This window comes from Micropterus salmoides, unplaced genomic scaffold (assembly GCF_014851395.1).
Source record: "Micropterus salmoides isolate LMB-PRFRI ecotype aquatic unplaced genomic scaffold, ASM1485139v1 Ms_hic_scaffold_10, whole genome shotgun sequence".
In the NCBI taxonomy this organism is placed as follows: domain Eukaryota; kingdom Metazoa; phylum Chordata; class Actinopteri; order Centrarchiformes; family Centrarchidae; genus Micropterus; species Micropterus salmoides.
Window position 1 is genome coordinate 30,277,877 of NW_024040041.1, and position 21,853 is coordinate 30,299,729.

The 21,853-nt window shown below is 40.9% G+C and overlaps 1 protein-coding gene across 1 annotated transcript; it reads right to left on the minus strand.

The window, feature by feature from the left end:
- Positions 1-919: 919 nt before the first annotated feature.
- LOC119894971 (cytokine receptor-like factor 3) lies at positions 920-21,444 on the minus strand. The gene is made up of 9 exons (XM_038707701.1): positions 21,333-21,444; positions 15,331-15,464; positions 10,625-10,832; positions 10,192-10,279; positions 9,817-9,994; positions 9,483-9,711; positions 6,763-6,901; positions 6,436-6,548; positions 920-4,625 (listed from the first exon to the last, which is right to left on the minus strand). The coding sequence occupies exons 2-9, from the start codon at positions 15,445-15,447 to the stop codon at positions 4,360-4,362; spliced, it is 1,338 nt and encodes a 445-aa protein (XP_038563629.1). The 5' UTR covers positions 15,448-15,464; positions 21,333-21,444; the 3' UTR covers positions 920-4,359.
- Positions 21,445-21,853: the final 409 nt, after the last annotated feature.

Genomic DNA, 21,853 nt, shown 5'->3' on the forward strand with positions numbered 1-21,853 from the left:
TTCCTGGCTGATGTTTTGGTCACTTTTGAATGCTGGCGGTGCAGGAGGAGCACTGCCAGAGCCCTGCAAAATGACCTCCAGCAGGCCACAAATGTGCATGTGTCTGCTCAAACGGTCAGAAACAGACTCCACGAGGGTGGTATGAGGGCCATCCGCCACCTCATCAGGAGCATGCCCAGGCGTTGTAGGGAGGTCATACAGGCACGTGGAGGCCACACACACTACTGAGACTCATTTTGACTTGTTTTAAGGACATTACATCACAGTTGGATCGGCCTGTAGTTTGGTTTTCCACTTTGATTTTGAGTGTGACTCCAAATCCAGACCTGGGTTGATTAAATTTGATTTCCATTGATAATTTGTGTTTTGTTTTTTTTTTTGTCGTCAGCACATTCAACTATGTAAAGAAAGGAGTATTTAGACTATTTCATTAATTCAGATCTAGGATGTTATCTTAGTGTTCCCTTTTATTTTTTTTTTAGCAGTGTATTACCAACTTTAAATGTTATTCCCACTGTAGAATGTGGAAATAATTTTGAAAATATTGTCAGAAAATTTTAGTCTCTGCATTGACGCTACTTTGATTAATTTTAATTAAAAAAAAACATGAAATCCTTTCTCATGATAATAATGATAAATACTGTCGCTGTATACTTTAATTTCACAGGTAAGGATACCTTCATGTAGTGCTGTTAACCTAGCAAGTGCCCCCGGTGGTTACAGAAAGAAACTGCAACACATAAATTTAATCAAACTATTATATTTTCAAAGAACTGTGACAAAAGTGAGGCGAAGACATACGAACAAACACATTCATTGTTCTTGAACTGTCACAATTAAATCACATTCTTCAGAGGGAAAAATACAGACACCACATGACCACTGCGAACAAGACCCCATTTCATCACAAACTCATCACTTTAGTTTGACCTTTTATTGAACAAAATATCAAGGATGACAGCTGTGAGAACAAATGCAATGCGACACTTTGACCTGCAGGAGTCACTGTTTTGTTTTGTTTTTTCTTTCACTCCTTCAGGCAAGAAGAAGAAAGTCAGGTTGTGTTCACTGGTTTCAGGGAATCTGTACCATCAACTGAAACCATCCAAGGTTCCACTGTCCTCCACAAAGACACTGACCTCAGATCAGCTGAAAAACAAGTAAAACGTCTCTGAGGAACGTTGTTAAAAGAGCTGAAGTAGACGTGCTGGTTGGTTGAAATGGAGCTGATTTTTAAAGTGAAACGCGTCCCATGACAGCTTCCTGTGTTATCAACAGCAGTCCACTGTGTGTGCAGGGAAAAACACAAGAAATGTTTATTCTCAGTAGGAGAAACAAAATGTTGTGAAAACCCCACAGAAAGACAGAATGCTTTCACCCAGACCTCGCAAGGGCGGACATGTTGTACAGACATTAAGCACGGCTGGAGTGGATTCACAAAATATTTTTCAAATAACTGACAATGTTGCATAAAACTTGACAGCAGACAAATAAATTCATGAAAGTAACATGGTGACTGCCGTAATAGAACATCGTGATGTTACCAGAGTTTGAAATGCTCTTGGGATTTTTCCAAGAAAGTACATTGTGTGTTGCCAAAACAAAAGTACAACAGCTTTGTCATTGAAGGAACAGACATTTTGGGTTATACGGTTACATTTGCTTTCTTGCTGAAAGTGAGGTGTGAAGATTATGACTCTCACGTCATAAAAAAACTGGAGGCAGGAGGGAAACGGCACGTTACACTTCGGATCTTGTTTGTTTCATTCGTACAAAATAAAAATACTGTAGAAGTTTACAATCTGGAATTTTTTGTTGGTGACCGGCTGCCGGGTGCAGTGACGCCACAAAACATCTAAGCAGAAGAGGATCTTGAGAACAGAACAAGTAATGTTCCTCTCAGTGTCTTTGTTGGCTAACTGCAGAAGCGATTTGTCAATTACTCGACTATTCTGATGATTGATTAATGAAAGTAAGAACATTTTTTAAGTAAAAATGCCAAATATTCTCTGGGTCCAGCTCCTCAGATGTGAGGAGTTGTTGCTTTTCTGTTTAATCTAGAACATATTTGTATTTTTGACCATTTGATGAACAAAACGAGACATTTCCAACATGTTATAGGTGTACCTGCTAGATTTTATCCTCATTATCGCAGCCCTAATGGCAACTTTTTGAAAGTGCTCATAGAATTAACTCAATAATTGGACGGCAACATCACATCACAGAAGCTAAGAACTTGTTCTTGTTTAAAAATAACCGACTGAACTTCTCATTTAGATATAAACAGTTTTTCTTTTACTCTACAGGACCCACAAAAGTATTTGAAGAACAAGGGAGGAAATGAGACTGACTTCCTGTCTGATTTGAAGCTCCACGTTATCAAAGCCTTGTCTTTCTGTTTTTCTCAGGTCAAACATATATATATTTTTTTTTTACAATATTTTGTATTAATTCTGTTAACTCACATTAATCCCACTCTTAATAACAGCAGCCATCATGCATTGATAAGTCAGACTGTGTAACTGGACTGAACGAGGCTCATTAGTTCCTCACAGATTAATCAATAACTATCATGTAGTTAACATGCTCTTGAAAATAATTTTAGGATTGTCAATGCAAAAGTAATTCAAAAGTAACAGTTGATTATTTTAAAGGCGAAAGTTCAGCCAAAAACAAAGTTCATGTCTTCGGCCGGGAGCTCCGTCTGTCCCGTCAGAGGGAGCTAAAAAAAAAGTCGAAAGCTACCTGCAGACAGTAAAATAGTTTTAGTTATATCAAGATTTGGGTTTGAGATAACATTGACTTAACAAGCGGGAGCTTTCATCCACACGTTTTTAGTCAAACTACTATTTTTAATATCAAGAATGAATCTTTAAGCTCAAGATTTAGTTTAGATAAAGATTCAATTGTGACATTAACTCAACGTACGTGATTATCATCTCTGGATAAGTCTTCCCTCAGCATCTCGGACGATCACCTTGAGATCTGAGTATATCTGGTTACAATATTAAACATTAGAAAGTCATGATAGTAAGAAATCCCTTTGTTATGTTGAGATAATGACATGTTTATTTTAAAGACAACAGGCTATGGGGGGCCGAGATTTCCTGTGTCATTACATTTGAAGAGACATTTCTTTGCGAAGAAACATACAAGACATCTTGTGACTTTCACAGTGACGGATTATTTGTTAGGCTAAACAAGACAAGCAGGTTCAACAATTTACTCCTTTAAAGAGGCTGATTGTAACGCGCCCGTCTTTGCTTTCCTGCTGCTCCCAAAAAAAAAAAAAAGATAACAACTTATCTATCATTGTGTGTCCTGACAGGTTGTGTACTACAGCTAAATTAAGACGATGCATAGATCAACAGCCAACTACAACTCTTCACCACAGCGAGGAAGACGGCAAATAAAAACGTTTAAAAAAGCTGTAAACAATGGCCAACCTTGTAAGAAGGCCCGAGGATCCAACTACACTAAAAGCCAAGAAGCTGTGCAGAACACAAATATCAGCCCTCTAACGTGGCTCCCTGAAGACGAGCAGGATCACTGTTGCAGCCAGTTTCTGCTGGAGGAGGTCCACACTGACAGGGTTTACACAAAGAGTCTGGAAACACAAGGATCAATCACATTTCCTCCCGGAGGGGCTCCCAGTCACAGTCAGTGCGTTTACATGCACACGAGAAAAACAATCTGCTCAGAGAAATCAGGTTACAGAGAAAGGAAATTGCTTTGCACAAACTAAAAGCTTCAAATGGGCGTTTCTTCGCACTACTCTGTGGTCACAGCGCGACTTCACCCTCTCTGAGGTCTGGTTAGAAACCCAGATATTAAAAAGCTTTTTCACCAGCAGAAATCTATTCTCTGATTACACAAACCAGATTTGTTCTACAACAGAGCCGCCAGTAACCCAGCTACTTATCGTAAGTGCATGTAAACACACTGAATCCGTGCCTCTCAAAGAAACAAGCTGAATTAGCAGAAGTAAAACTGATAAATGCAACACATCAGGTTTGTTTTTTGTGTATGTAGTCTTCATATGAACTACAGTTTTAACAAGTTCAAGCTCTTCTCCTAACAGAAATTAAACTTTAGCTTTGGCTCAAAGGTTACGGGGCCTGCAGGACAGAAGAGTCTGCTGTGTTTTACAAAGTTTTACTTCTGCTTGAGCCTTCCAGTGTGAGCTCGCAGCTGTTGCTTTGTCACTGTGGTCTGGTCCCAGACGTGTCGCCCTGTAAGTGGCTCAGGTGTGAGAGGAAAAAACGACAGAAGAGGAAAAACTTAAGCTGGCCGAGCTCCTAAACTCCAGCAGATTAAAACGGTCAATTTTTGCGTCACTCGTTTTAAAGTTGAGCGCTCTTAAAACACGAGCACTTTCCAGCCGGAGTGGACGAAAGAGCAGCCAAAGAAGAGGCAGTCCACCGCCTGGTCCACCAGCCAGTCAAACACCACCTCCCGATTCCCCGAGCCGATGGTCACCCTCAGCTTGAAGTTGCCGCCCTCGCTCAGGTTGTTGTTGCTGATGGGAAACAGGTTCACCACCTCCATGTCAAAGGTCACAGCGGAGCCCAGGGTGATGGCGGGCAGCTGGTTGGTCATCTCTTTACCGTTGACAAATACAGCACCTGAACATCGACACACAACCGTTACATCACTTCAATTAATAGTTTTACTGACCTTTATAACACCAGCAGTCAATGAACCACTCATATCCTTTAATTAATATAAAATCCTTCAGTGTAAACTACAAACTCTTGTTAAAGTGTTGAGTTTTAAAGCAAAACAAAACTCACTGTGTGAGTCAAACAAAAATGGTGAATGCATTTCCTTCCTCATAAAACATTTGCAAAGTCAAACATGCGTGTTCACTAGCCAGTAGTCTTCACCTCCCCGGCCTTTGCTGGCGCATTTCCACATTTCTGGTGACATTGTCACCTCTAGATCAGTGGAATAGGGACCAAAGCCCCTAGCAGGAAGTGCATGCACGAGCCCACAGGTGTTGACACCTCCTCTGAGCAGGTGTACGTCGCTCCTGATAAAATGTTGCCATGTTGGTAAAATGGTGGAGACTAATTTAACAGAGCCAGAGAAGATTTTCTTTAATATTTACATTTTCAGAATACATCCCTGTCCATTAATGATGACACTGACATACACACTTGGTGCTGTGCAGTGGTGGATGGAGTATTCACATCCTTCACTTAAGTGTTACAAGTACTGCATTGGAAATGTTACTTAAGTAAACGCATGTAGGTATTAAAGGACTAAAAGTATAAGCACTGTGTTAATTTTGTCAGCCATTTTAAAATTTAGTCTTAGTCCTGTGTCAAATGTCCTTGTTAGTTTTTGTCATATTTAGTCCACTGCATACTATATTTTTAGTCAACTTTTAGTCTGGGTGTTGTCTGATTTTAGTCAAAAGAAAATCTTTTTTAGTCATCATTTTAGTCTTTTCTAACTCATTAGTATAATTTACATCAATTCCCAGGTGGTTAGCATTCACAGCACAGGAAGAAAAAAATACTCTACGCTGAATCAACACACTGTTTGAGTGAAAATTTAGAGGTAGAAAATATTTTTAATTTATTACACAAAAACTGATAATTACATTTTAGTCTCGTCATTTTTGCATGTTAACATAGTCACAGTCGGCGTCTAAGGACATTGTTGCCGTCTCGTCTTCGCCTCGTTTTAATCACGGGGAAAAAAAGGTCGTTGACGAATATATTTCGTTTAGTTTCGTCTGACGAAAACGAGTATTTTGTATCTGACTGCAGTTAATGATGTTTGTCATTATGGATTAATCTGCTGATTAAATTCACCATCAATCAATTTGAAAACATCATAAAATTGTGAGAAATGTTTTTACAATTGCCCAGAGCGTAGAAAGTAAAAGTAGAACAGCGGCATGAAAAGAAAATACTCGAGTACCACAGATTTGTACTTAAGTACAGTACTTGAGTAAATGTACTTAGTTACCTTCCACCATTGGTGCTGTACAGTTAATTAGATTAAATGAGGGTGATTTTATGCAGCCTTCACTTAAGATAGCAATGACTACTAGCAAAGCTCAGCTGCTGACTTCAGCAAACGCCTTTTGTTTGTGTTGTTATTATTCATGACCATATTTATGGGCGAGACAGCCATCCTCGTCTCGCTAGAAAACTTATATTACTTTCTCCTCAATAAACAGCTTATTATAAGTCTCTTAAAATCCGTCACTGCACTGCGTAAAGTAAACCTGCAACAAGCTTTTGATCGACTTCCTAAAGTTGTAGTGAAAGTACTGAACAATGCTACGTGTGAGGTGCGAAAATACTAAGTGTTTACACGTAAACTTAATATTTAACTCAGGTTCAGCTGGATTTTCACTTGCTGTGAATGATTATCACTGCTTTGTCCCTGAAAAGATAAAATGACACTGTGTCGGCGTACCATTGGTGGAAATGCAGACGGCCTGGTCTCTCTGAAGTGACTCTGCCCCACTCTGGTTGTCCACGCACACGCCCAGACAGTCACCCCGATCCATTGGACCTGCTGCAGCGATCCTACACACACACAGTTAGAAACGCCAGTTAGATTACCGTAAACTATTTACATAAAGAATCCAGGACAAAAGAAAAGTTTACACGTCTATAATCCAAAGGTAGAGATAAATTCAACATAACTGGTATAATCTGCCCGTTGCCAGGCGTACATAAATCAGTATCTGAGTGGGTCAGTGTTGTTTCTTTATGTGTGTGTGTGTGTGTGTGTTTGTACTTGAAGGTCAGTGTCTGGCCACAGAAGTAGGTGGGTGCGTTGGAGTAGAGGACGGAGCAGCGGGTTTGGGAGGAGTCATTGCGCAGAGCGATGTTTCTCCTGCTGCTCAGGATGTAGCCCTCGGTGCCCGGACACCACTCTGGATGATGAGAGACCAGAAACACACACAGAGCTTATTAACACACGTAGGTTAAGGGAGTTATATTGTTGATAATAAAACTCTCTGGGTGAGTCTGAAGGACGCACACATCTGTCTGCTTACAGATGTGACAGACACAGAGACAGATGAAAGGATCAGGGGTCAGTGGGTTCGTATTTCTAATCTGCAGCAATTAAGGGTTTCAGAATTATATACTGTAAAGATTTAAGAGAGGTGCTGGCACATGTTGCCCCCATGATGATACTGTCTGCTATTCCCCACCAAACCAGATGGAAAATTAAATTAAAGATTGGTCAGTGGCTTGGATGGGTCGATCCACAAAGATTTTCGATGACGATAATATTTCCGCCACTCTAGCGCCATTTCCACCCCATAAACAAGTTATAGTGCAGACCTCTTAGGAAGAAGGAGATACAAACACACACTCCTGTCTACATCAGCGGTGCTGAGCTGGAGCAGCTGAACAGTTTCAAGTTCCTGTGAATCAGCCTCACAGAGAACCTGACGCGGTCGTCTCACATCTCCACGGTGGTGAAGAAAGCTCAGAAACAACGGTATTTCTTGAGGAAGCTTAAGGAGGTCAAATTGACCCTTCGCTAAGCCACGCCCCAAATACACAGCTGGCCAATCACAGCGCAGTATATGACTCACTCTAACTGAGGTCCGACACTTTCATGGCTGCGCTCCATTGACTCTAATGCAAAAAGAGTCGTTTTCTAGCTTTTTTTGGCTGTAATTTTCCAAGATCTGGTCAAATCTGTTTCTGCAGCACTTGTAATAATTGTAGTCGCTACCCGAAGAGGTTGAAAGGAGAAGTACAATTTATTCTCATTCTAAAACCTAAAATAAATCCAGAAAAATGTCGGCTGTGGGTTGTTCCTAATGTGATGTTAGTTAGCTAACGCTAGCTAACTTCCTACTGTACGTAACGTAATAAAGCCCTACTGTTCTGCTTTTAACGATTGTAATAATGAATTGAGGCCGACCCAGTTTTACAGGAACAGTGTTGATCGTTCATGTCATTGTGTTTTGTCTCAGTTGTTGGGGATCTTTCATTTTTTTCACGTTTGACAGCCTTCAAATCTATAACGCAACTGCAAAACTGTCTGCTTCTTTCTGAAAGCGCTTTTTCCAACTAATTGTACAATATTTCTCCAGGGAGTGCAGTAATAGACAGTGGCAGCGCCAACAGTTTGTCGGACTTAGCAACAGTAACTAAGGGGGCTTAGCGAAGGGTCAATTCCTGCGCCAAGTTCTTGTCAGCTTTTACAGAGGAGCCATAGAAAACATGTAGACTGGAAACATCACTAACTGGCGTAGGATGTGCACGGCCCAGGACCAGGCTCTGCAGCGGGACGATTAAAACTGGTACCGTCTCCCGAGCGTCAGTGATACTGGTGAGGTGTGGTGCCTAAGCAGAGCCCAAAGGATACTAAAGGACAGTACCCACCCAGCCACAGCCTGTTCACCCTGCTGCCTTCTGGGAAGAGATTTAGAAGTTTCTGCTGCCGCATCACCAGACTGCTGAGCAGCTTCCCCCCCCAAAGCTATCAGACTCTTAAACTCAAATTCATCCTCTCACTGCTCCATTGATTATAGTTTATTTCTGTTTATCATTTTTCATAATTTATTCTGTATTAAAGAGGTGGTATTATGTTTTTTGGCTTTTTCCCCTCTCCTTTATTGAGTTACATACCTTTTTTGTGCATGTAACAGGTTTGCAAAGAAAAAGCCCCAAGGGAGTTCCCATCTCCCACAGAAAACTCTGCTCTGAGCTGACTGAAAACAGCTTGTTTGTAGTCCAGCCTTTACTTCCCTTTCTTGTGACGTCACAATGAAAATGCGTGTCATAATGCTCGCTGATCGGCTATTCCGACACGCCCTCAAAAACACCGGGGGGAAAAACAGTGAGCTGCAGCACACAGCTCTCATCTCCCTTCCAAACACTAGCTACCCTCCAGCAGTCAGTGGACATGAAGTTGTTCCTGTGATGTAGAGGCAGAGCTCAGTTAAAACTTTATGGATGAAAGATACTTTTGTTACACATTAATAACTCACCACTCTGAAACTCTCGCTCCAGGCTACATGTTGCCGAGCTGGTCGTCAACATGTAGCCTACAGCTGAATCTAAGCTGTTTACCGGCTTCTCGCTGACCCGCCCTTCTCTGCTTCTGATTGGCTAGTAGTCCTTAACTAGGAATTGCACATGTGCAACTCCCAACAAAGATCATGTAGAGGCAAGATGTATCACTCCACAGCTAAAACGAAGCCTTCAACACAGGGTGAAAAGAGGAGCTGCAGCAATTTGCAGTATGACTAAAAATATGGTGTTTTTTTGAAAATGAAACCATGTAAACCTGTTCTGGTACAACCCCTAAATCAGATTTTGAACCTGAAAATGAGCATAACACCACCTCTTTAATGTAATATTGTCTGCTATGTAGCAGAAGGGAGTTAAAAACTCAATTTCACTCTATAACTTATATATTAGTTATATTGTGACAATAAACGTAGCTACCTAACTTCACGGGTCAGATAAGGCCGCTGAGTCTTCACCTACCATGTGGTGCGAGTGTGGTGTATCCTGTCTGCGGGATGCTCCAGGGGCTCCACTCTGTGCGACCCTCCCCGCGGGCGCAGGCCCTAAACAGATAGTCAACGTGAGGGTCGAGGTGGAGTACCAGGAACTCACAGTCCCGACCGATGTAGGCGTCCTCATACTGGCTCCCCCCGCTGCCAGACCGCCGGTACTGCAGCCGATAATCTGCTGCAGCAAAGTCCTCATCCACCTGATGCACACATGTGATAATCATTACAGTGTTTTACATTAACGTCACCATGTTAAGTATGTATGAGAGTATGTTTTCCGTTTCTGCCACTTCCCCTTAGCTGACCTTACACCAGCGGACCAGGATGCCGCCCGGTCTCTCCTGCAGCTCGTCGATCTGGACGGGCGGGTGGGAGGAGACGGAGCCGTGGCGGGACACCCGGTCCCTCAGCAGACCCAGCAGGGAGTCATCCAGCTGGGCTGAAACACACGGCACGTCCACCAGCGCTGGTACCTCTGGTAAACTGGAACACAAAGAACCAGTTACAGTTGAATAACATCACCCTGTTCATTTAAAACAACATGAAGTAGCAGAATCACTGTACAGGTTAGTCACCTGTGCTTTTATTGTTATTGATCATGGAATATTATTGCACACAGCAGATTTGTTTTGCTCCGTGGATGGAAACACTTGCAGTTACACAGGCTGTCTCTGTCCTACCTGTCCAGCTGGATGTGCATGGCCTTCTTGGTGAAACTGCCCAGTTGGTCCTCCTTCTCCCCAAGACCACAACGCAGAGCTGCCTCTCCTGGAGACGCAGAGACTATATTTTAACACATCTATGATCCGTTTGATTGGAAATGAGGGTAACATTTGGTCAGAGGTAGGGATGCTACAATTTACTTTTTCACTGTTGATGAATCAAAAATCATTTGGTCAAAAATATGTCTGCCGAAGTGCCAAAGTGACTTGTGAACATGTCTTGTTTTGCTCCTCCAAGAGTCCAAAACCCAAAGATTATATTTTATTATCACGTATAAACAGCAAAAAGCTGTGGCTAACAAGTGGAAAATAAGCATTCATTTGCTCCTTCCTTAAAAACCAAGAAAAAGTCGAACGGCAGACATGTAAACGTTGTATTTCAAAGGCCCACCTTCTCTCAGCAGCTCGTCAGCCTGGCCCACCCCGTGCTCAATGAGGCTCTGGCAGTCATCTAGCGGTTTGACGCTGTCTGCCTCGATGGCGTCCACCTCAGCCAGCAGAGCGGTCAAACGCTCCGTCAGCAGCCGACCTGCTGCCGCCTGCAGCTCCGCAAAGTGCCGCCGGAGAGCCTCGCGGGCCTGACCCGAGCTGCCTCGGACCTGTAGAACACAGAAAAGAGGAAAAATAAATAAATAAATAAATAAGGTACAAAAAATAAACGGTGAAGGTTTCTTTGAAACGAGTGTTGGCTGTTAAAAAGCATCTCCATTCTGCTTTACATTTTACAGTTTCAAACCTTGTACAACCACAGATAAATACTGCAGTAAGTCATTACTTCAGTACTAAAATAACTCTCGTTTTGTGTCAGTACACTGAATACAATGTTTAGCTGAGGGCTCTCGGGAAGGCGATACTAGCTTTTACAATGAAAGTTGGTACAGTCAGATTTCCTGTTCACAAAAAAATCAAGGAAGCCATGTAGACAACGTGCTGTCACAATGTCACGATGGCTTATATTTGGACATTTTCAGCATTGAGAATCGAATATGTTGGAAAACAATCAAATAATTTATTTAGAAGAACCTTTTGAGACACATCCAAAAAGCTTATTTGTACATGTTTCACTTGGACAGACAACTAGGGGCTCTGGCTAGTTAACATTTCAAAGAGAATACAGATCACCAATGGCAGCTCAGCAAATCTCATGAAAAGACCAGAATCAAAAACGCTGTTAAACGAGTGACAGAAACACTCACAGCACGTCAGACCGTTTGTTGCCTTTTCTAAGAGGTCAGCTACAGATGGAGTGGATGTGCAGGGACACAATTCAGCAGAACAGTGTCTGCAAACGGTGATTTTTTGCATCTATCTTGGACACATTAGAAAAGTGCTCTGTAATGGCTTCAAAAGTCTCTCTCTCTCACACACACACACACACACACACACACACAAAATAACTTATGTTGTGTGAGACTCCCTCCGCCCAATCCCAGCTGTTCCATCATATATTACATTATCATGGACTGAGTATGTGGTGGTGTTTCTGTCTCATAACCCGACTCTTTCCCACAGCAGGGATGGCTCATTCCCACATTAAAAGAATCCAGGAAACATTACACACCACACACATCTCCTCCTCCATCCCCGTGGGGACATCTCATTGACATAATGCATTCCCGAGCCCCTTACTTTAACATTAACCATCACAACTACACGCTTAACCATAGCCCTAATTTTAACCTGAACCTTAAACCTATCATCTCTGCCCACGGTGACACGAGTCCCCATCAGTAAGTGTGCATCCAGGTTGAAGTCCCCACTGGGATATAAAAACATGAAACACACACACACACACACAATGAGAGTGAGAAAGCAGATTGTGTGTGTGTGTGTGTGTGTGTGTGTGTGTGTGTGTGTGTGTGTGTTTGAAAACTCAGACAATGGTATCACTGCGGCATCTTGTCCTGGAAGAGGAGTCATCCAAACATTGGCCCGATGTCAGATCGTCCCCTCCTCTGACAAACGGTTTGATGGCGTCAGGTCGTATTTTTAGTTTGACTATTATTTTACAAATCCCAAAATATTGATCATCAGCTGTCTGTGTCGCACTGATAGTCATCAGGAAGTGATGCGTTGGCTCCAGTGGAAAACGTCCTGTGTCTGCTCAACGCACACTCACACACACGCACGCACACACACACATACAGTGTGCGTTTTCATTCTCATAGTCATACCGTCCGTACTTTATCAGTGCAGCAGTTGTCAATCGGCCTTCCGTTTCCTGCTATCTCTCTACTGCCCCTTCTGTACACTCATTGTGAAATGCTTGTGTGTGTGCTTGTGTGTGTGTGTGTGTGTGTGTGTGTGTGTGTGTGTGCGTGTGCGCTCTGCAAAGGGGAACTGAAACACGGCTTCTACCACTGATGGTAAACCAGTAAGCTTCCTGGCGAGCTACTTGTCACTGAGTCTGTGCTAGCACTGTCTGTGATATACTGCTTAGTAGTAGTAGTAGTAGTAGTAGTAGTAGTAGTAGTAGTAGCGGTGTTAGTGTATCCAAAACCTGATAAACTCTACAGTATGTTCTTCCTCTAAGCCAGAAACTATTAAACACCCATCAGTGAGCGTCACTCCTGCACAGGGTCACATGTTCCTTCATCTCCATGAACACACACACACACACACACACACACACACACTGCAGTTTATTCGGACTCAGTCCCACATACACCGTCCTGCTGCCCCAAATACTCTCTAGAGCTCCACATGTGGATTCAACCGCCGCTGAAAATAGTCCAAAACAGATGCAAACTGTTGCAGAATGTTTCTGCAGCACCAGTATTACAATTTATAGAAAATCTATAGAAATAATTATTATTCACATAACACAGGTGATTGCGATTTCAGCTAAAACAGGTGTCCTGTTTTTAGAGCAGTCTCGTTACCAAACAGACAAAACGGGGCGGCTTCAGTGTAATTACTGTATTATTGCAGCCATAGAATTTTATTTCTTCACTAGTAAATTACTTTGTGCAAAGATTTAGAAAAATACCATTCTTGTAACATTAGCTTTAGTAGAGTCAATGAAGTGAAAAGTTGTTATTCTAATATTAATGTGAAAAATCATTCAAAATTCAAAGAATAAAAATCCTTCCTGTATAATCCTGCCTGTCTTTAGTGTTTTTTTGTTATGAGGGACGTTGTGTTGCAAGTGTTTTGGTTGAAGGATCTAATTTTAAGACATGTGTCTGACAAGTGTTTTGGTGGTTTGTCGAGGTGAGAACAACCATTTGGCCATGATTCATGTTGTTAAAGCAGACTGTATGAAGATAGATGCTTGTTAGCAATTAAAAAAAAACAACAGTATTTTAGATATTAAATTAAGTTGATCAGTGATGATAATACTCCAGGATGTCACTACACCTGGATAAGAAACAGTCCTGCACATAAACCCCTGTAAAAACACAAACTGTCATGTTTACACTTCAGTTTTTGTGCACATTAAGCAAACAAGATACCACATGTTAATTAGTGAGGTTTAGAGGTGCTGCTAGGTGGACTTTATTACCTTCAGACAGAGCCAGGCTAGCTGTCTCCCCCTGTTTCCAGTCTTTATGCTAAGCTAAACTGCCGGGTGTAGCTTCACATTTTGAGTGGTGTCTATGTTCTGATATAACTCCTGACATGAATGCAAATAAGCGCATTTCCCAAAATGTAAAAATATTCCTATCGCCACTGATCGACTGAGCGAAACAAAACAACCGTTGTGAAAGCATCAGGGAAGCCAAGTAGGTAAGCTTTAAAGCAAATCAGTAAGAACTACTTACAAAAAAAGATTATTCAAATTTAGTTTTACATTAATCTAAAGGTCATCACCATAGAAACTAGGTCTTTAGACCAGTTCAGGTTTGGATTAAAAACCAACAGTGGTTTAAGCAGTGGCTCTGAAAACGTGGTCCAGGGGTCCCCAGACAAATTTAGTGAGATCCTACGCTGGCTGGTATCACTACACACTGTTTTGTGTTTCTATACTATCTGCACTGAATCATATTTATATAAAAGTCTTCTCAGATGGGGTTTTCACGACTTCGTTTTAAAACGCAGCACTTTTGCTATGTTTACACCTGCTGTTCAGACTAAAACTGCAAATCCAAATACCTTAAACAAAGAAGTCTGAAAACGCTGCTGACCCCTTTTGGGTTTCAAATCTCCAGGATCGTTGTCGATCCATCCAAAGAAATCTCTGCTGTGGCTTTCACCATCGCTGTTCTGCGTTCATCTCTAGCGGTACTTTATTCTTTAGCCGAATCTTCTGCAGCTGCGGAGTAAACAATCTGCTTCCCGTTTACACCGGCAAGCGCATGCCCAGTGTGCTTGAATGGCCACTTAATGTGCGTTTAGTTGTTTTAACCTCTAAACATTCCTGTAAAAATCATGCACAACGCTTTTTGGATTTTGGATGATACATAATCATTTTTAAAAAATGAAGCATTTATTTGCATAATGTTTCGTAAGTCAATCAATAATTGTGTTAATAATCGTGATACACGTAAGTTCTGATACGAGATGTTCGTGGTTTCTATCAGTGACAGTAAAACCATTCAGATTCAACACTGTTTGTTGTTAGAAGACATAAATGCCAATAATAGCAAGAGTAAAAGTCTGCAGCCGAACCAGTAGCCGAAGAATGTTGGACGAACGAAAAATGGAGAGACATTTAAATGATACCCAGTCAAAGTAACTGCAGTGAAGACAATACAGTGTATAAACAGTTATTGATCAATTTAAATGGAGTCCCAGCCTTGTGTTTGCGCATGACCATCTGGCTGGGTCCCTCTCGTCTCTTATGTCTTCCTTCATGTCTCCTCTAAGGCTCGCTGTCTTACCGTAGCAACAGGAAATAGCAGCATTGTTTTAGGGGTAAATCTAGACAGCAGGAGGAAGGAAAAGATAACAGAGAGAGAAAGAATATACTCTCCTGGGATTGTGTAGGGTCAGAGGCTAACACACTTCACATTGCCCCGGCCTATCTGAGTGTGTGTCAAACAGACAAAGATGGTTCTCATGGAGGAAACCCTACCTCAGAAGCATGACATTTTTCCTAAACAGAAGAAGTTAATCCAAGTGATGTTACACAAGGTGTGAACAAACTTGTGGTACCTGTTTGCGGGCCTGGTTGAGGCCCTGCAGGCGCTGCTGGAGTTCACTGCGGTAGTTCTGGGCCGCCTCGATGCTTTCTTTCGCCTCCTGCAGCAACAAGTCCACCTCCACAGACATCCTCCCGCCTCCTGACACTAACACAGGAGAAGAATATTTACAAAATGCACGCAAGAAAACCTGAAACCAGGAAAAAACAAACTTTACTTGGAGTTCACCGAGTGTAAAAAGACTGCAGAGCAAAATGTATCAGCTCAGGAACTGGTAAAATTACTGTTTATTATTTAATTTTTTCTCTTTGTTCATACAGTTTTAATGGAACTGCTTCATACTGCTGCTGCAGTGAAGTAGCAGCAGCAGAAAAAAACACTTACAAGTTAAGTGATAAAACATGTTGTTTTATAATTTGGTGAAGCAAAACTTTAAGAAAATACAAAGTATTAATCCCAGAGGTGCAACCTAGGTAAATAAAAAAAGAAGGGACAACTACTATACAAAAACATTTTGCCAGTGAACATAATCAGAGCAAAACAAATGTCATTCCTAGAGGACAGGGTTGTATTGATCCGCTGTACTTATAATAGTTGATTCGATCGGTTTAGTGTAACTAACATTTGTTAAGATGCTTGTTGAAAGTGTATCTTAATTAAAATATATTGAATAGTTGCTGAATTTGGGTTATCATTACACCTGTGTGAGACTGCTCTGTATTCTCTACAATGCGTCATGAGAAGAATAAAAATGTGTGCGGGGGACCCAGCCTTTTTTTTATTTTACCGTTCACCCCAAATATCACAACAAGCTCACCAAAAGTGAACGAATAATGATGTGTGTCTTTTGCATGCTAATAAATCAATTGCATTATTTTTGGAAAAAGACCAGCAGACCATGTATCACATATTGGGTTCAGCAACATATGTACAAAAAGGGAAGCAGGACGTTTATGAGAAGGTTTCAGTACTGACCAATAAACTTTTTAACACTGCTAATGAAAGTTTAAAACTATAAAACAAGGAAATTACCTTCAATTGAATCGGCTAGGCATACATTATATGAAAGGTATATCTTTTTTGCTCTTTATTTTGACTTATGTTTGCTGTTCCTGGTTGTCAGATTTAGTTTTTGTTTCCAGCACCTGTACCTCAGCGTAGATTCGAGTGGTCCCGAACCAAACCACTTCCGTAAGATGGGAACTGTTCACGGTGTACACGTGTGTTTCAGTATAGAAAATCTTAATTAAAAACTACAAGGTACCACACAGGCTGAAGAGCATTCTGACTGAATAGGATGTGTAGCAACGACTACGGTGCGCAAACCACTTCCTACCGCCACCAGCCCGAAACCAACCAACCAATCAGTTAACAATACCAATAAACTTTAAGCTTGACTTTCAGTATGCAACAGCATGGGATAAAACATATACTGACCTTTATATACTATTTAAATAAGGACTGCTCGCTGTGGCCCAACTCTGATACAACATAAACCTTCTTTGCAACAACAACCCCCCCACAAATAGGTGCACTCTTTATACAGTACTGACCCCAGAGTTAACTCAATGATACACTCAGCCCAGCAGGTTATGTAAAATCAGTTGATAAGCTCCTTCCTTTGACCTTAGCATGTATTATCAAAGATCACTAAAATAATGCTGCATTTGGTTATTTTGGCTGCACGTTAATGTTAAAGCTGTGTGTGTGTGTGTGTGTGTGTGTGTGTGTGTGTGTGTGTATGGGAACACTGATAGCAAAGAACAACATAACACCAACAATTAAGGTGTGTCTAGCTCTGCCAGCTATAACAACATCAAAGTTAATGTCACCGCAGTCACAAACACACAACCTGCAGACTGCTTCTAAAAGGGCTTTCTAAGAGTTTGCAACTGAACATCTACGGTAACGTGACTCACAGAAACACTTTTCCAACGGTATATAAAACTAAATTAATTAAAGTAATAAAGTCGGGGTACTTCTCATTGGTTTTAACTGATAAAACTCTAATATTTTCTGCTGCAAACTTCTGAATATTAACTCTGAAGCGTCCTGGGTCTGGGTTCAAGACTTGAGAACAATCAAAGGTGCTGCAACACCACACACCTCACATTGAGTGTTAAAAGCAAACTTGCATTACAAGGCGCTCATTTCTAGCTCTATATTTTATTCTGGGATTCAACTAGAGTAGCTTTGCATTTATCGTATACTGGCCCTTAATGCAGCCCCTCAAAAAAACACACAACTTTTATAACAGGCTCAGAGTTCCTAATCCAGGGCAGACTCAGATAGCTAATGGGACCTTTAGCTGCGAGGATAACTGAGCTAACTAGCCACCATTAGCAGTAATTAACTTTAGCTACAGGTAAATGAAGGCTTAAAAGTAAATTTCCTTTTTCCACGTCCTCCTCAGAACCGAAAGTAGTGACACAACCTGGCCCTCGCTGCGGTCGGCCACGCTTCCTGTACAGCATCTAAAGAGGAAGTCACAGACAGGCATCTTCTGCTACATACAGTATCATCATGTAGCATAGGAGGGCATCTTATGTTACACTATAAGAAACTTAAACATTCATTGCAGCCCTAAATGATCAACAACAACAAGTGTATTTCCCTAAATGTCAAACTGCTGACGATTTACGACTAAAACCATTGATTGTGTTGGAAATCCTTCCTCTACCATTTTAAAACCGTGCAAGTGCAGTGTAGGGAAATTGTCCTTATGTAATAATATATGATGCAGACTTACCAAAAATACCACAAATATGTCATCCAAAATTAGACCAAACAATATTAATGTACTTTGAGTGACTAGACTGTACGGCTGCAACCACACGGCAACCTCCGGGTCTGAAAAGTGAAGCCAACGCTGAAGTAACTTAAACCTGCATTCTCTCTAACGGCCAGCAGGGGGCGACCCTGGTTGCAAAAAAGAAGTGATTGTATTGAAGTCTATGAGAAAATGTTTCTACTTCTCAGCTGATTTATTCCCTCAGTAAACACTTTCCTAATGACTTTATGGTCCCAGTCGCTAGTTTCATGTCTTCTTCAACACAGCATGATGTTCATTTAGTAAATTATGGTCCCATTTAGAGGAAAGTAGACCATAAAACAGAACACGGTTTAGGGCGGGCTACCTTACGATTGACATGTTCCTATGACGGCAGCATGTAAATCAGGCTGGAGGCAACTCGTATCCTCTGCTCTGTGTAGATTTGACCAGCGCCGTTGGGTTGGCTGTTCATTGTTTTCCAGTGAGAACTTTTTGTTCTAAGCCTGTTTTTCGCAAGCCAAAATTAGCATCCCGGTTAAAATCACAGTTAATGTGAATTAAAGATACACCTTGCTAACCAAGCTAGCTAACTCGTGCCTCTTGTCCAAACTCGAGGCTTCAAAACAGTAGTCCACAAAGCAACGGGTGACGTCACGGTGACTACTTCCACTTCATTTATACAGTCTATTGCTGCAACTAATGATCAAAGAAGGCAAACTGAAATGTTCAATAACTGTGAAAATGCATATTAGAATTTCCCAAAGCACAACGCAACAAACCTCAAATGTCTTCTTTTGTCAATCAGCAGTCCAAAACCCAAAGATATTTCATGTACTGTCACATATGACAAAAAAAAAAAGCAGCAAATCCTCACGTTTAAGAAGCTAGAACCAGCTGATGTTTTGGCTAAAAACTGACCGAAACAGTTAATAGATTCTCAAAATATTTGCAGATTTCATTTGATTCTAAAAATACAAATTAAATCGACTAATTGTTTCAGCATTAATACACTATATACATTCATCAAAGAATTTGTGGTGTAATTAAAACGTCCTAAAATGATTGTCTCAGAATATTATGATCAGATCCCACACAAACACAACCAATAATCAAATGTAAATAACTGCCACATTCTTTTTATTATTCTATTACAGTTTGTATATCCTGTCATTTTCATATTTTTAGATTTACATTTTTTGTGTTTATTGTTCAGCACCAAATGACCAGAGCAAATTTCTTGTTTTTGTAAACCTATTTGGCAATAAAGCCGATTCTGATTCCGATAAAACGGCTCTACTGTTACAAACCACGACAAACAAAACCCCAGTATTTATACAAACATGAATGCAAACGTAGCGTCACAGAATTATGCAGGCATGCAGTCGCTCGCCCGCTGTGACATAAGAACAACATGGACCTAAGATACTGATCCTCCGCCCTCTCTGACTCCTTTCTTTCTGGTAAGAAACTGCAGAACAGCAGCCTTTAGTCCATCCATTAAAGCCACCCACAACATTTTCTTTTTCATCCTCTAAAAGAGGGTGCTGGCACTCTCTCCATCTCTCTTTAATCCTGTGGTTTATAATCCCTCTTTCTCTCCAAAAAACTGCTAAAGACTCAAAGTGAATGCCGGGCACTTTACCAAGCAAACGTTAAGCCGGTTTTCCTATAACACAGAACATCTCTTGCCTATATGATACGGGTGTGGCTGGAAACAACCTAACTGACATGTCCTTTGTCTTTATGTCTTGTATGCTTGTGATGTGTAATTGTGTGTGATTGTGTAAATGTTAAGTTGAGTGGAACTGTTGTCAGCAGCCTGCTTTTCAGAGTATTTAGGTCAACATGCATGGATGGAGGGATGATGTCCTACTGTCCCGCTTTTCACAGGTCTTTCAGACCGTTTACGGTTTCCTAAAAATGCAGTGACAAAAACAAGTCCTGCCTGGGGGGGAAAGTGTTAAAGGAACTTTGTATGAGGCAGGAAAAGCCATATAATTTGACATATTTCCAACGCTAGAAACAACGAATATTGACTGATCAAACAGATGTCATTAAAGGTTTTGTTGTACTGCTTTTTTTTTGTGCTTGTTTATTCCGGTTCATGATTCTGTGTTTTAATGTTATTTCTCAATTTCCTTGTGCATACTAGCTTCTATTTCAACGTTTTTGAAGCATTTAACATTTTATATATATCAGTGGACACAAACTGTATTCTCATGCAACTAACTTGAAAAATCTACAGAGGAGCTGAAGCTAATAATAACGCAAAAATTACACTTTGTTTTGACGTTCTTAAGCACTTGAATGCTTCATATTGTTTTGACCCAATGTGAATTTTCATATAAATGTCATCAGCTAGGAGGATGCATGCAACTCTTTGATGCATGCTGCACATGCTCTGACTAACAGGAAAGTTATGAAAGGCACTCGAGTGCAAACCCAGGTTATTATTATTAGACCACTGACAAGAAGAGACAACAGGAGACATTAGACATGTCTAAACTCGCTTACAGCAACTTCCGTATTTTGTAGTTTATTTTCAACATCAACAAATTTCTACCCACCAACACTGGAGCTGCCTTACAGTCTCATTTCGAAGTCCATAATCTAAAATGCAATTATTCACGCTAATATCTCATATTTAAGCCCTGATAATATTAATGTATCTGGCGTATTGTGGGAGCTACTCCCAAACTCCATTAAGAAATCTCATATTTTTAAGTTGGCGATCATGTCAGCGGAACCCAGATACATCAAAGTAATACAAATAAGATGTTTCTTAAATGAATAATGTATTTCAATAAATTCGGCGTACAAGCTATTCACTAAGCAAAACATTTATCCACGAAATATCAACTTCAACAGATGGTCCCCGCTGCACTTAACGATGTATTTTGGAGAAGATGACAATAACTAGCAACTAGCAAAAAAGCTGTCAGTTAACAGCTGTACGTGAGACTGAAATAGTGCTACTGAGTCAGTGGAGAGTTTATTTAAGAAACGGGCCAGTTAGCGAGACCACATTACCACATTTTAACGGAGTTTGTCGTAACCTTTTCTCAATAACCTTACAAAACATGAGGAGGAAAGTTGGGGCTAGCTTGTGGCCAAAAAGACAATGAACCTCTCTGGTCGTGCTTGGAGAGCGCAAACACAACACTCCCTTTAACTACGAAAGAAATCAACGGCTAAGTTAATCGGTGAGGTTCAAATTCTCGGAGAAATGTTTTCAAACGTACCTGTTTTAGTGCTTTCTGGTGGCCATTTCTTTCCCGAAAGTTGTGAATCAGCTCGCAGCCGCCGCGCCACACCACCGTTAGATTCGCCGAAGTTTTGCTCAAGTCTAAAAATGACACTTCCGAGGTGTTAGAGACGAGAGCCAATCACAGACAAGATCCTTTCGACGGACAGGGAAATCAGCCAATTGGATTGAGATGTGCTACGTAAACCCCTCCCTAATCACCCCCCCCCAGATTAAGTGAAACCCATGAAATTAGTTGATGTGTCCAAATCTGGACAGTACTGCAGTACATATATATACTGTAGATAGTTATGTTGTATACTTTAGTATTTTATGCGTAGGACCTCATAATGGGATTACCTAAATTATAAAATAACAAATATATAAATTGATGCCGCCTAATATCTCACAGTGTTTCATCTGCATTTATCCTTAACTCTGTTAAATAGCCTACTGCATATATCCACACTCCTTTTAATGTTTATACATTTCTATATTTTTTTCATATTTTCTCTACTT

Coding starts and splice junctions, on each gene's coding strand:
- LOC119894971 (XM_038707701.1), bottom strand. CDS start 15,447: ATGTCTGTGGAGGTGGACTTGTTGCTGCAGGAGGCGAAAGAAAGCATC. Junction 10,833..15,330: donor TCAACCAGGCCCGCAAACAG/GTACCACAAGTT, acceptor TGTGTTCTACAG/GTCCGAGGCAGCTCGGGTCA. Junction 6,902..9,482: donor CACCACACTCGCACCACATG/GTAGGTGAAGAC, acceptor CTCATCATCCAG/AGTGGTGTCCGGGCACCGAG.